A 13,089-nucleotide genomic window follows, 5' to 3' on the forward strand; every position below is an offset into this window, starting at 1 on the left:
AAAAGAAAACCTGCCTCCTGATTACTATTTAGTGAATCTTGATGATAAGGTCATATAAGGGGATAATACTTCAGGCGCGGAAATTGATACTTCAATTACTTGCATTGTTGACGCATGAAGGATGGATGGTGTAACCATATTAGTGTGACAATTTTCAAGAGTAAGAGGTATGTTGGGGGCTGGGGGGTGGAAAGTGTTGGAAGCCAAATACTCTCAATGGTTGTGTAGATATACAAAAACATTTCTCTCTGCTGCTCTGTGTCTTTCACTGATTGGTCCCTTCAAGGGAATATGGGAAAATGATATGCAGCAAACTGTTATAGTCTCAGAGCCCAGTAATGATTATTTTTAAGAATCTGAAAACCCAGGTGTTTACTAAAAGAACAAAGGCACAAGGTACACCACAGGCTTAAAACAAAAGAATTGTACTGCACCAAATTCAAAGAGCATGAATCCTAATAACTACATTATATCTTAAATAGGCAGTAACGTTAAAGATACTTAAAGCGCAATGAACTCAGTTACTTATTATCTAAGTCAAACGTCTCAACTCAATTTCCTTTTAAACTCATTTGACTTACGCCCAAAAAAACTCAAGTCAGATACTTATTAAAAACTTGAAGATTAACCACTTGGTCTGGGTGCCGTTTCAACAATTCTTATACAGGCCGAGATATCTTGGACCTTCCGTTTACTTCTGGCAAGGCTGTACTTTCAAATCTCCTCCAAACGTCCTAAGTTCCAAACACCCCGTTCAACATAAGTGTTTTTAGCATCTAAAGTATAGCCACCTTATGCCAGAACTTTCCTGGTTCTAATATTCTTCATTTCTGGGAGTTTGCATTTAAAGCACGATTGCCTATCAGCTTGACTACACCAGAAATTCAACTCAGTTAGCGGAGTCCTTCAATTAAGAAGAGCGTTAATTTTTAGCCAACACCCAAAATTTCAACCAAGTTCTGCTGAAGATGTTTCCATCACTCAAACTTGTTCTAAGCTCTAAAACTAAACTGCTTAAACAGAGTACCACCCTCCAGAAACCTGCTTATCCTATAATTAACTTATTGACCCTTTTGTTTCTATTGCCTATACGCTAGAAGCTAGTGGCTGCTCACCAGAAATTAAATCCTAGAGAAACCTAGTTTTTAAAAGGGACCATCACCCCAAGATGAAATAGACTTATTTTCCCCCAAAAGCACATGGGCCATTTGGGTCAAAATCCTGGAACTCCCTCCCTAACAGCACTGTGGGTGTACCTATACCACACGGACTACAGCGGTTCAAGAAGGCAGCTCACCACCATCTTCTCAAGGACAATTAGGGATGGGCAATAAATGCTGGCCCAGCCAGCGAAGCCCACATCCCATGAATGAGTAAAAAAAGACAAGATCTACAAAAGTACTGTACAATTATTCTTGTATCAAAGGTAGTAATAAATATATTTTAAAATTACCACTTGCCAGAAGTCCAAGTAGCATTCATTTTTCATGTTAAAAATAAAAACACATCCAATAGGTCTGCCCATCCAAACAGTTTATTTTGTTTAAAAAGGTTGCTCCTTGTTGAATAAGCGAACTCCCTGCTTTTGTTTTTTAAGGCCATTTCCTCTCCAGGGACCAAACGTGATTTTGCACACTAATGCAACAAAGTACGGCAAATGCTTTTACAAAGTTTGATCCTGCTTTTGGACCATGGCATACAAAAAGGATTAATATATCTGCCCCATTCTAAAATAAATAGAATGGCCCTACAGCTGAACCACTATTTTACATAAGTTACACCTTGTTGATCCAGCCCATTATATTACTTGCCTATGTTTTCCACTGTTTATGAATTTGCAAATGCATTTCCAAAAAGGCCGATTCTAGATTTAAAAAAAAAAATCAATGCAGAGGGAGAAAGATTGGATGAGCTCCTGAAATCCATGTGCATTTAGCTAAAATATTTTGGCAGCTACAATGAGAAACAAACTTGTATTTCGTTGAATATATGTACCTTCAATATTTTTGTTTTAAGTCCCAGTGTGCCACCACACTTTTCTTCAATCTGCAAATGTTCAGAAATGGAGCACTTTTGGGATGTGATAACCTTTTCGTTTACTACACACAAAATTTCATTTCTTTTTTCACAAGTTTGCTGGACAAATGAGTGATCCAAATGTATAACCCTAGAAAAGTGAACAAGTAGATCAGATGACTGTTTAACCCTTTCATTGCCTCAAGCCTTTATACAGGTTTGACTAAATATCATCAGGCCACCATTAACCTATTGGGTATTCTGGAAAATAGCTGCTTATTGCAGTCGGTTGACTTGGCTATAACAGCAAGTCAGAGGCTGGGAATTCTCTGGTGAGCAATTCATCTTCTGATCCTGCTGCCCACCATCTACAAAGCACAAATCAGGAACGTGATGGAATACTCTCCACTTGCCTGGATGAGTGCAGCTCCAACAACACTCAAGAAGCTCAACACCATCCAGGTGAAGCACAGTCCACTTGACTGGCACCCCTACACCATCCAAAACATTTACTGCCTCCTCCACCAGTGCACAGTGTGTACCATCTACAAGATGAAATGCAGTAACTTGCCTTAGATTACATTACTGTCCCTTCTCTGTTGCTGGGTCAAAAACCTGGAACTCCCTTCTAATTGCACTGTGGTGGTAAATACCAAATGGACTGCAGCATTCAAGGTGGCAACTTACCACCACCTTACCAAGTGCAATTGGGGATGGGAAACAAATGCTGACCTTGCTAGCAATGGTCACATCCAAAAAAATTACGGTAAAAATTAATATTTGATGAAATTAACGCTTGCACTTACAGCTAACAACTGAACTTCTTTACCCCAGATTACATAATGCCCAAGGGAGTTAGCTTGGGGACAGAGTAGCAAAACAGCAGCAAGAGCATCTTAAACAGCCTTAGGGTGTATCAAAGCACTTTACAGCCAATGAAGTACTTTTGAGGTGTTGTGACTGCTGTAATGTAGAAATGTTGGCAACCTATTTGAACACAGCAAGCTCCCAAATACAGTAATGGAATAAATGACCAGATCATCTGTGTTTAGGTGTTGGTTGAGGGATAAATATTGGCTAGGACACTGGGAGAACTCCCCTGCTCTTCTTCAAATAGTGCCATGTGATCTTTTACATCCACCCAAGGGGAAGAAGGGACCACAGTTTAATGTCTCATCCAAAACAAAACACTTCAAACAGAATGGTGCTCCCTCAGTAGTGCACTGCAAAGTTAACCTAGTTTGTGTGATCAAGTGTCTGAACTGGGGTGAGTTAAGAGGTCAGAGTGCTACCACTTAGCCAAGCCAAGGCTGGTAGATAAGCCAAAATTGGATAGAATTTTGCAATGAACAGTCTTCAGAATTGAGAAAAACTAAATAACCTGCAGGTATATCCAGCATTTATTCATTAAAAAATTTATTTGCCAAAAGAAACAAAATAAAATTTAAAAACATTACGAAACAATAACACAATAGACTAACACTTATTGTTACAAAGATGAGGTTTAAAAGATTATGTTTCAGGACTGTGTCTTTAATTTAGGATAAAATGAAAGGGGTCATGTGACCTGTTGAGACCTGCCTAACAACAGGCCTGGGTGACAAGGCTGATAAGGATAAAAGAGAAGCCCATGTGGTTTTGCTGGAAAGTGGGTCTGAGGTGTTCACACTTCAAGACAATGGCAACAGCATGTATTTTACAATTGCCAAAATCCCAGGAAGGTATTGAGAATGTTGGATTGTAAACAGTTATGCTTTAAACTATCCATTTATTCCAAGATATGAGAGGTTGAGGTCTTAAGGATAGCGAATCAGCATTTCTACCTAGATGTAAGGCCCATGTGATTCACACTGCAATGGAAATGGGAAGGGTTTCAAAGATATCCCTGAAAACTCTCAGACACAGGCAGTCTGCAAGGATCAGGGAGAGAGAGAGAGAGAGAGAGCAGCTAAAGGCCAAAAGTCTCTATGGTTCACCACAGAGAATGCAGGTGGTTGCTTGTGCTTGGATTGAAATGACCAAATTATGAGGATTTGAAAGAAGACTGGAAGATTTGCCTAGCCTCCATTAAGGGGACAATCTCCAGGAAAAACCCTCATCTCTAACGCAATCTGGGGTTAAAAGTTATCAGGCTGAGAGAGGAAGAGAATGGAAGTATACACTCAGGAGCGAAGAATCACTTTGGACTAGTTGCAGGAGAATTGAATGTTTACCTAAGGGATAGTGCAAAGTATAACTGTGTAGTGGCATTTTTGGCTATGTTAAAAATAAAAGGGGAAAGCTCTGTTCTGTAGTTCAAAATATAAGTTACCTACAAAATAATGTTTAGTCGAATTTGCTTTTAGCATGCCTGTTACACTAAAAGTCTTAAAACATGAAATCTTGTTGCATCATCCTTTCAGCTATTAACTGGAAGTTCAACTTTATTTTTTTTAAAAAAGTTATTGGTCTCTACAGGGATCATAACACTTATACCTTTAGGACCAGTCTATTACATGGTACATTTCTGAAATTTTTGACTATTTTTAGAAAGTTTGGAAAAAAGATTTTAATGCTGGATTTAAAAAATTGTTTATGTTCCCAAGTTATTAAAAAAAAGGAGACACACAGAGACAAAAGGTGAAGTATGCTATCGGCATACTTCTCACACAGACTAAACAATAAGTGATTCATTAGTATATCTGGGTAGTCAGAAAGACACCCCTCATTGTAAGAGAGAATAATTCGGTATGAATTGGTCTGTGACAGGGACAGGGTTCCCTGACACCGATTGTGAAGCTTTAGAAATAGCACACAGAGAAAAAAAAACTGCTGGGTTTTTAAAAATCAGAGAGTGTACAGACAGGCACGCAGTCGATGTCTGTGATAAACATGGGGATGCAGGAAGTGTGTTTCTAGTTGATCTGTTAAGACAGGATGCAGAAGGTTTATTTAATTTAAATAAAGTAAGGCTACCCACTGATGTGGGGATAACATTGCATGTTGCTTGTTTTGTACTATTACAGAAAGTTAAATTGTGTTACTTGAACTGAATGACTCTGATCTTATCTGTTGCTCAGTATATTTTATGATTGTATGAAGATTGGTTTCAATCTGGTGTTAATTTTGCCCACCTTTTAAGAGAATGAAGAGAAAAACCTGAGGGATCATGCATTCAGGATTACAATGAGTTGCTATTCTTACATCTCAAGTTATGCTGTTCCATAAGTAGATACAGGGAGGTGTGGTGCAAGGTACCCAGACAACATAAGGGATTGACTGCTACCACTGAAGCTGAAAAGTTACCCATGAAAGACCTACTTTCACTGGTAGGCAACAGCAAATAAACCACCTTGAGTCCAATATTACATAATTGTGAAATTCAAATAATTACTGACCCTGCACCGACTGGCTGGGACCAAGTTCCATCCTGTTAACATTTCAGAACAGAAAAGCTGGCATTTATAGTTAGCACATTAAATTCACTAATCTAATCTCCCAATGATAAAGATAAATGAAGATGCACTTCTTTTTAACTAATGTGTGAAAGTACTGCTAGCTTTTAAGAAAAGCAAAAATATTATTTATGATAGCAAGTAAAAATGTTTTTTGAAGATACAGAACACTTGAGGAATGTTTTCTTTACGGCTGCATTTAATAATATCTGATAAGTTTAGAAATAAGAAAATAGGGTAAAGCTCATGTATTATTGAACATTAAAGTCAGTGGTAACAACTGGATAGTCTTATGTAAATGATTAATTTAAATTTGGAAATATACACTTGTTCCTTTCTTACTTAGGCCATGCTTTAACGGTTTGCAGTATCATTTCCTCCACAAAATGAACAAATGTTATCTATTCCTGTTAACAACTTAAATGGACTTTGTTTAGGCCATTCCATGAAAAACATGAAGAAGGTGAGAGCGATGTACTTGCTGTCATTTACCTTTTCTCAGCTATTTTCAAAAGCTGATGCAAATCAAATTCTTGTTTCTTCAGGTTTCCAAAGGAAGATTCTAGTGCCACCGAGTCCTGACCTTCCAGGCTGAAGCTTAAATTAGCAATCTCGGCTCCCGTACCCGCCGCCACATTGTCTCCAAATTTTGCTTCATACTTGAGAAAGTCAGATTCAGTGACAGCTGCAAAACAAGAACCTTTTCAGCTCAATTACTGAAAGGACAAGTGAACATTGTATCAGTTACTAACATGTGACTGGTTCCTAGCATGCTTTAAGGCAATCGTACTTAAGCCAATTGTTCTACTGAGGTCTGATGAACATTTATCCAAGTTTGTGTGAATTATAAAAGTATGGCCAGAAAAATACACACAATGATCAATGCAGTAAATCTATTTTCAATGTATAGAGAACATGATTGGGGAGTCATCTATCAAGGTCGAGGTGAATATAATGAATTTTCAGGCTTCTCCATAAATCATAGTGTACAGAAGGAAGCCATTTTTCCCCACTATGCCTGTGCTGACTTTCTGCAAGAGCAATTCACCTAGTGCCGCTCCCCCATAGCCCTGCACATTATTTTCTTTTCAGATAATGATCCAATTCCCTTTTGGATGTCATGATCGAATCTGCTTCCACCACACTCTCAAGCAGTGCATTCCAGATCCTAAACACACACACTGTAAAAAAGCTTCTTCTCAAGTCAGCATTGCTTCTTCGCCAATCACCTTAAATCTGTGCCTTTTGATTCTTGATTCTACCGTCAATGGAAAGTTTATCCAATCTTTCTACTCTGTCCAGATCCCTCATGATTTTGAAAACTTCTCTTTTTAAATTTCTCTTCTCCAAGGAGAACAGTCCCAGCTTCTCCAACCTATCTACATAACTGATGCCCCTCACCGCTGGAACCATTGTTGTGAATCTTTTCTGCAAATGCCAATTTGCAACTGGCCACTAGGTGGCGAGCAAAAGTAGTTCAAGAGTCCTCAGACTCAGGCATACTCATTTATCCCTGGTGGAATTTAAATTTGATTAATAAATCTGGAATATAAAGCAAATCTCAGGAAAAGTGACCATGACAACTATCACTGATTGTCATAAAAACCCATCTGATTCACTAATGTCTTAGAGAAGGAAATCTACCATCCTTACCCAATTTGGCCTACATGTGACTCCAGATTCACATTAATGTGGTTGGCTCTCTTAACTGCCCTCTGAAATGGCCGAGCAAGCCATTCAGTTCAAGGGCAATTAGGGATGGGTAACAAATGCTGTCCTCACTAGCGGCATCCATATCCCAAGAAAAAATAAAAACAAAGAGCTTGATTGCAGGAAATATTCAAAGATTTGTTGCTCAATTTTTTAATGTAATAAATCAATTCAATTTAAAATAGGATTCATAAGGAACTCCCAGTCTGTGCTATTTTCCAAATAAAGTGTTCAACAAAATATCTTAAATTCTGTGAAGCTTAACGACAAACTGGGTTCAAATTAAGTCCTTTTATCTGGCCAATCTTTTCAGAAAATTAACTTTACCATCATCCTGTTATAATGTAAGCATAGGTTAAATTCATATTAATTTTAGTGGTTTTACTGTTCTCGTTTGCAATGTTCAGTTGGTAAAAGGGTTTCTCGTCAGACAGTGTTTTAGATGAATAAGCAGAGGTCACAAACTACCTTGTTCACTCAGCCTCAAGATCACTCAGCCTCAAGATCTCTCAGCAGTTTTGGACATCAATTCAGGAAACTGTGGCTTTAGTTAGTGACTCTTCGGAGGACAGCTGTGTACTATCCCTAAAGAGGGCCTTTGTTCTCTGCAACTGCTTTCAGTTGAATGATTTGATTGACAGTGCAGTTAAGGTGAAGGTTTGAGGTTTTACTCTTGTTAAAACTGTAGTGAATAATGGGATGAGGTAATTGTTTAAAACATAGAAATCTGCATAGGCTGAAAGAAAGGTACAAAGTGTGTTAAAACAGATGCTTCAGAATTCAAGAAGGCTTGGCCGCCTATTATATTGAGTTTGACACCTGTAATGCAGTGAGTTCTCCAATACTTGGTAGCTTAAGTGTTTCAAAAATATGTGTAATTATTAATAAGTTATCATTGTATATGTGTAGTTATTGGTAATGATGGTTAACATTGTGTGCTTAATTCCACAAGAGCCAATGAATACCTTTCAACTCTACTGTGGAGTAACTTATAAATATAAATAAGAAAATCCATTGCCTAACAATAGCACCCAGCAGTTTCTTAAATACTGGACTGAATCATCATTTCTGTAAACAAAAACTTCTTGAATTTAGTCCTGAAACTTGCCCTAAATAACCTTGATCTGGTGTCCACTTTTCTGCCATTCTGGCATATCTGAAAGTACTGCCTTGCGTTTACTTCCTCTGTTTTGTTAAGGATCTTAATACTTCTAAGCTCAGCACAATATAGTTTAATTCATTCTTTTTTAAGGCTGAACAGCTGTTTCTCCACAACTTATCATACTAATATGAAAAATCAAACTGATACTTTGTGCACTAGCCCCAGGGCCTGGTATCTTGGCTAGCACTTGAAGCAAGCCAAGGAATCCCATCTCATTCACTCGCTTTCACAATTTTCCATTTCCTTTGTGGTCTAGTCTAGACCTAAATGATCACAGAAATGAACAAATTAGGAGGGTGACCATGCTAGTCTTTGAATATTATGTTTTTTTAATAACTAAAGCACCTTAACTTACTAGCTCAACATAACTTTATAACCAGCTCAAATACCTTTCGCAGGTTTTTATAAAGAAGAAAAATTATTCATTTGGGCAAGTGCTGGAAAAATAGCCTGATCATGGATTAATGGCATGTTAGTGAAATAAATAAATGGCCACCAAGCTATTCTCAGTGCTCTCAATGTCTCAAGATGGTTACTGGGAAATATTAGTCCAGGATGGGTAAAGATTCTTAGCAAAGTCAATGAATCGTTGCTGAATCAAACAAACTGGACACATTTCATTTACAACTCTATCACTTCTCGCCATAGGAAGAGAAATAGTTATTCGCTGTTACAAATCTCACTATACTCTTTGCCATATGTCAACTGACTTTTTTGAACCCACTTCAAATGTATAATGGCATGTCTAATCACGCCCATGCATTAATTAAATTTATTCTTGCTCCTCTTTAGAGTACTAGAGTAGCAAAAAACAGCTCTTTGCACATTTTAAATTAGCAGACCAAGTCATTTTCAACCCTTTCCCTTCACAGAACAATATTCACAAGACTAAGTCTGCACACAGCATTTATTCTATTTTTGCTGTGAATAAAACAAAGGCCTCAAATTGTTCTGTTCACATCAGAAAATCTCTAGTCATAGAAATGTCTCACTACCCTCATGCTTGACATTTTATTAAGTTTTGCAATGAGCACTTATAAGTCAACAAAACTCCATACCAGCTTTGATGGGAGTGTCACCAGTCAATATGTCTTGAAGGCTAAATGAAGAAGGATAATATTTTGGTTTCTGCCAGAACCACCCCTTCTTCCTCTTTGTTACCAGGTTTAGAAGCTGCAGTTTATCAGAATCATTCAGGCTGCTAACAGGGATTAGGTCACCACTGCTTTCAATCTGTTTTACAAAACTGCTGGTTGCCTTTGCAAACATCTTCAGGGGTTAACCATAAACCTAAGAAATAAACATGATTAAGTCTATGGTGATAAGAGTTTTGATTGTTATAAGTTTGAGGTAACATATTACAAGTTGCCTCACAATTGTAATGCTTTAAAGTTGCATCCATTTGCAAAATACACCACTGTCCCAGATGAATCTTAAACACCCACATTCATATAGAAAGGCTGAATAAAACAAATTTATCTCCATGGAACTGTTAGAGGACAATGTCTTAATGTGGATATAACAGCTTTGCATTTCTAAAGGAAAGATAATTGGCAAGAAGTAATTTCAATATAACAAATATTCTTAAAATGCCTCATCAATATGTAGAGGTTGTAAAATAGCCTTTCAATAAATTTGTCAGAGAGTGTATTTTATAAAGCAACGCAGTGTAGAAAAATCTGGTGCCTTAAGATGCTTAGAAGTAGTTTACTATATGTCATTTTTAATAATAGCTACCATTTAATACTTAACTGCCTTATCTAACTTAACTGTGTTTTTTTTTTAATCGAAGATTCTGGTACTTACAACATTATATCTCCCAAGTACAGTGAGCAGAGGCTGCATTCCCCAGGCTAGGCAATGCAATTTATAAATACCAACATGTTTAATATAGAGGCTGCATTCAGAGCTCCTGCAAACAAAGCTGATTGGAAAACTGAAATCAATTTGGGTTATTTGGGGAGGATTGCCCAGCAGGTAGAGGGCACAAAGTGTGAATCTTAACACAGAGATTAACACAAGCTGGAAAGGGCTAAGGATGGATCAAATGATCTTGGAACATAGCCCAGAGGAAAGAGAAAAAGATGGACAGATGTTCAAGAGTCCACCTTAATTGGACAGAGAACCTGTCTCCATGCCAAATAAGAGGGTACCCCTGAGAAAAGCCCAGGTCAGTGACAGTTTCCCCTCGGGGGTGGGTTCAGGGCCCAGGAGCAGTCTCAACTTCTCTGTTTCCTATCCACTGAGGGAAAATCCAGCTCAGGTTGTTTGAGTGCAGGGGCATTGCAGCCAAGCCTGACCCTTCTCTATCTATGTGTATGCAGAAGCTTCCAGTAGGACTCATGCAATTAGGGCCACTGTTCCCAACTATAGGTTTTCAGATCCCTGCGCGGCCTCGCCGACAGCAAACGCAAGAGACACCCACACCTCACTAGAGAAACTCATTAAGTTATAAGGTCATATTTCATATTTCACTAATTTTCTGAATTGATTTTTGATACTTTGTTAGTTTGAGAGAAAAAATAGATCAAAATAGAAAACTGTTCTTCAAAATAAAATTAGAAGCCAGAGCGTACATTGTCTCAGCTGATAATTTCTTCATTTTGCTTTAATCAATCCAATCCTACATGTAGAAGCATTTAGTCTGCACTGGATTATGTTAACAAAGATTAACAATAGTTACCATTATGTAGCCAGTTAGCTAAACAGTAAACCCCTTCACATCACAGTTGATGAGAATATGAGAAATAATAAAGCCAAATAGCAGAGTTACTTAAATTGGTGTGTAGGCAGAGCCAAGTGTATTTAATTATACTAGGACTGTGTTTTCCCTTCCAAGAGACTGCAAGTCATTTGTCTTCTGGGATAATATACAATCTTTCATGACCTTTTCAGAGATTTAATATAACATACTGAAAACTATGTACTTTAGAAAGTTTTAATTATATTCAATGCAAATTCAGACTTGTACTAATTAAATATCTAGTTGCTGTTTATGTAAGGCCAAAGGTTGTAAATTATGCCCTTTACCCCATTTGTTTCCCTCTTCTCAGTACTGAATTGTGGCCCTTATTTACAGAAGTCTAGTGCAAAGTGGCTTCAGATTCAGTGACCCAGGCTTGAATTGTACTTTAACATGAAATGGTTCTAATGAAGGAATCATTATCACAACAAAAACAGAAAATGCTGGGGGGAAAAAAACAGAAACAGGATAAAGGCAGAAACTTCGGAGATCAGGCAACATCTGCGGAGAAAGAAACAGTTAACTCATAAGGTCCATGACTTTATATCAGATTTTCAGCGTCCCCGTTTGCTTTTGTAGCAATCATTATTTTCAATTTCTCTTGTGGACAAGATCCGCCCAGATTCAGGGTGCGTTGCAAGGATGGGGCAGGGAGCGTTGCAAGGATGGGGCAGGGAGCCGTGCACAAAAACGTCATACAAAACTTCCTGAAATACACAAGACTTGTCAGGACAGAGAATTAACTGCAGGCAGATGTTCGATTTATTTCCGGGTCGGAAATATCATTCTCCTGTTCTTAAATCCTAGTTCAGTAAATACAGAAAGAACGATATTACCCCAGCAGCAGAGCGGAAGACAGTTCTATTTCTGAATGATGAAATTCTCCACCAAACGCGAGTGAAATGGATCTTCCGCTTAATGCTCGACAGCTAATTTTTCATGCAAAAGAAAACCTCTCGTCACCGAGAGTATACCCCACCGAGTACAGTTTGATACAGAACAGAGCACAGCAGGCAAACAGACCTCCCAACAACACACAAAGAAGCCGAACGTCCGGCGCCCTCCACAAACCCGATAAACCCTAACGGGGAGAGGCGGGCGACAGCTTTCACTGCCCGCACACCTACCTAAGCTCAGCTCAGCTCGCTACACTGGGACAAAGCCCAGAATGCTGCTACTGTCCCCGCTAACTGGAGTCTATGGGCGTGGCTGGGCGGGGGCAGACAGTCATAAAATGGAGACAGGCGGTGGGAGTGGGAATGTCCTTTGACGCTCCGTAAGAGCAAATGAACCAATCTCCACTCTCGTGCCCTACATTTTTTTTTCTATTCAGGTAATTATCCAATTCCCCTTGGAAAGCCATGACTGAATCTGCCTCCATCACACTGTCATCCAGATCCTAACCACTCCACTGGTAAAGTGGTCTGCACAAACTTTCCATAGTTGGGAAAAGGTTTGGGTCAGATTCTGGTTGTGACCCCGCATGCACATCCTCTAAGGTCGGCTCACCATTGACAGACGGAGGGAAAATTTGTTTTCCCTTTTCCCTCAGTATTTTTGTTGAATCAGGGGCAGGTGTTCGAAGGGTTCTGAAAATTGTCTCATTGTCTGATAGTTTGTGAACTTTGGAGATGCCTGTTGAGGAGTTGGGAATATTCTGACAGGTAAGTATTAAATCTGTTGACAACTTTGAATGTTATTAGATACTGTATTATAAATTAGAAGTGTTTTAACTGCAGTGATTGATCATGGGGCTGAACCCTGCGAAGGTAAGTTGACCATTATATGGATCAGCATTGTCTAAGTGTTGACATGCATTAAAGTACATTTTCCCATTGGGAAAAGTGCTATTATGCATTCAAAACCAAAGAAAACAGTACCTGGGAACTCTACTGTCATTGACCTGAAGTGATTTAAATGTCCGCAACTCAATTTTGAAAACAATGGGTCTCTAGCTTTCTCTTCGAGAGAAATAAAACAACCACCTGTTCCTAGACTGCTTTGATTTACAGGCCATCTGGTGT

General features: G+C 38.5%; 1 protein-coding gene across 3 annotated transcripts in view; it reads right to left on the minus strand.

The window, feature by feature from the left end:
• Positions 1 to 12,264, minus strand: part of gsdmeb (gasdermin Eb) — a 45,152-nt gene extending 32,888 nt beyond the window's left edge. For 2 of the 3 annotated variants that reach the window (XM_078538979.1, XM_078538977.1), the window contains exons 1-4: positions 12,198 to 12,251; positions 9,381 to 9,612; positions 5,943 to 6,135; positions 1,996 to 2,167 (exon numbers count right to left, since the gene is read on the minus strand). In XM_078538979.1, coding sequence (XP_078395105.1) covers positions 1,996 to 2,167; positions 5,943 to 6,135; positions 9,381 to 9,591 — 576 coding nt within the window. In that variant the 5' untranslated portion in view covers positions 9,592 to 9,612; positions 12,198 to 12,251. Of the gene's footprint in view, positions 1 to 1,995; positions 2,168 to 5,942; positions 6,136 to 9,380; positions 9,613 to 12,192 lie in introns of all 3 variants that reach the window. The other variant, XM_078538978.1, reaches the window with a different exon arrangement.
• Positions 12,265 to 13,089: the final 825 nt, after the last annotated feature.

This window comes from Cetorhinus maximus, chromosome 3, assembly GCF_964194155.1.
Source record: "Cetorhinus maximus chromosome 3, sCetMax3.hap1.1, whole genome shotgun sequence".
Lineage (NCBI taxonomy): Eukaryota > Metazoa > Chordata > Chondrichthyes > Lamniformes > Cetorhinidae > Cetorhinus > Cetorhinus maximus.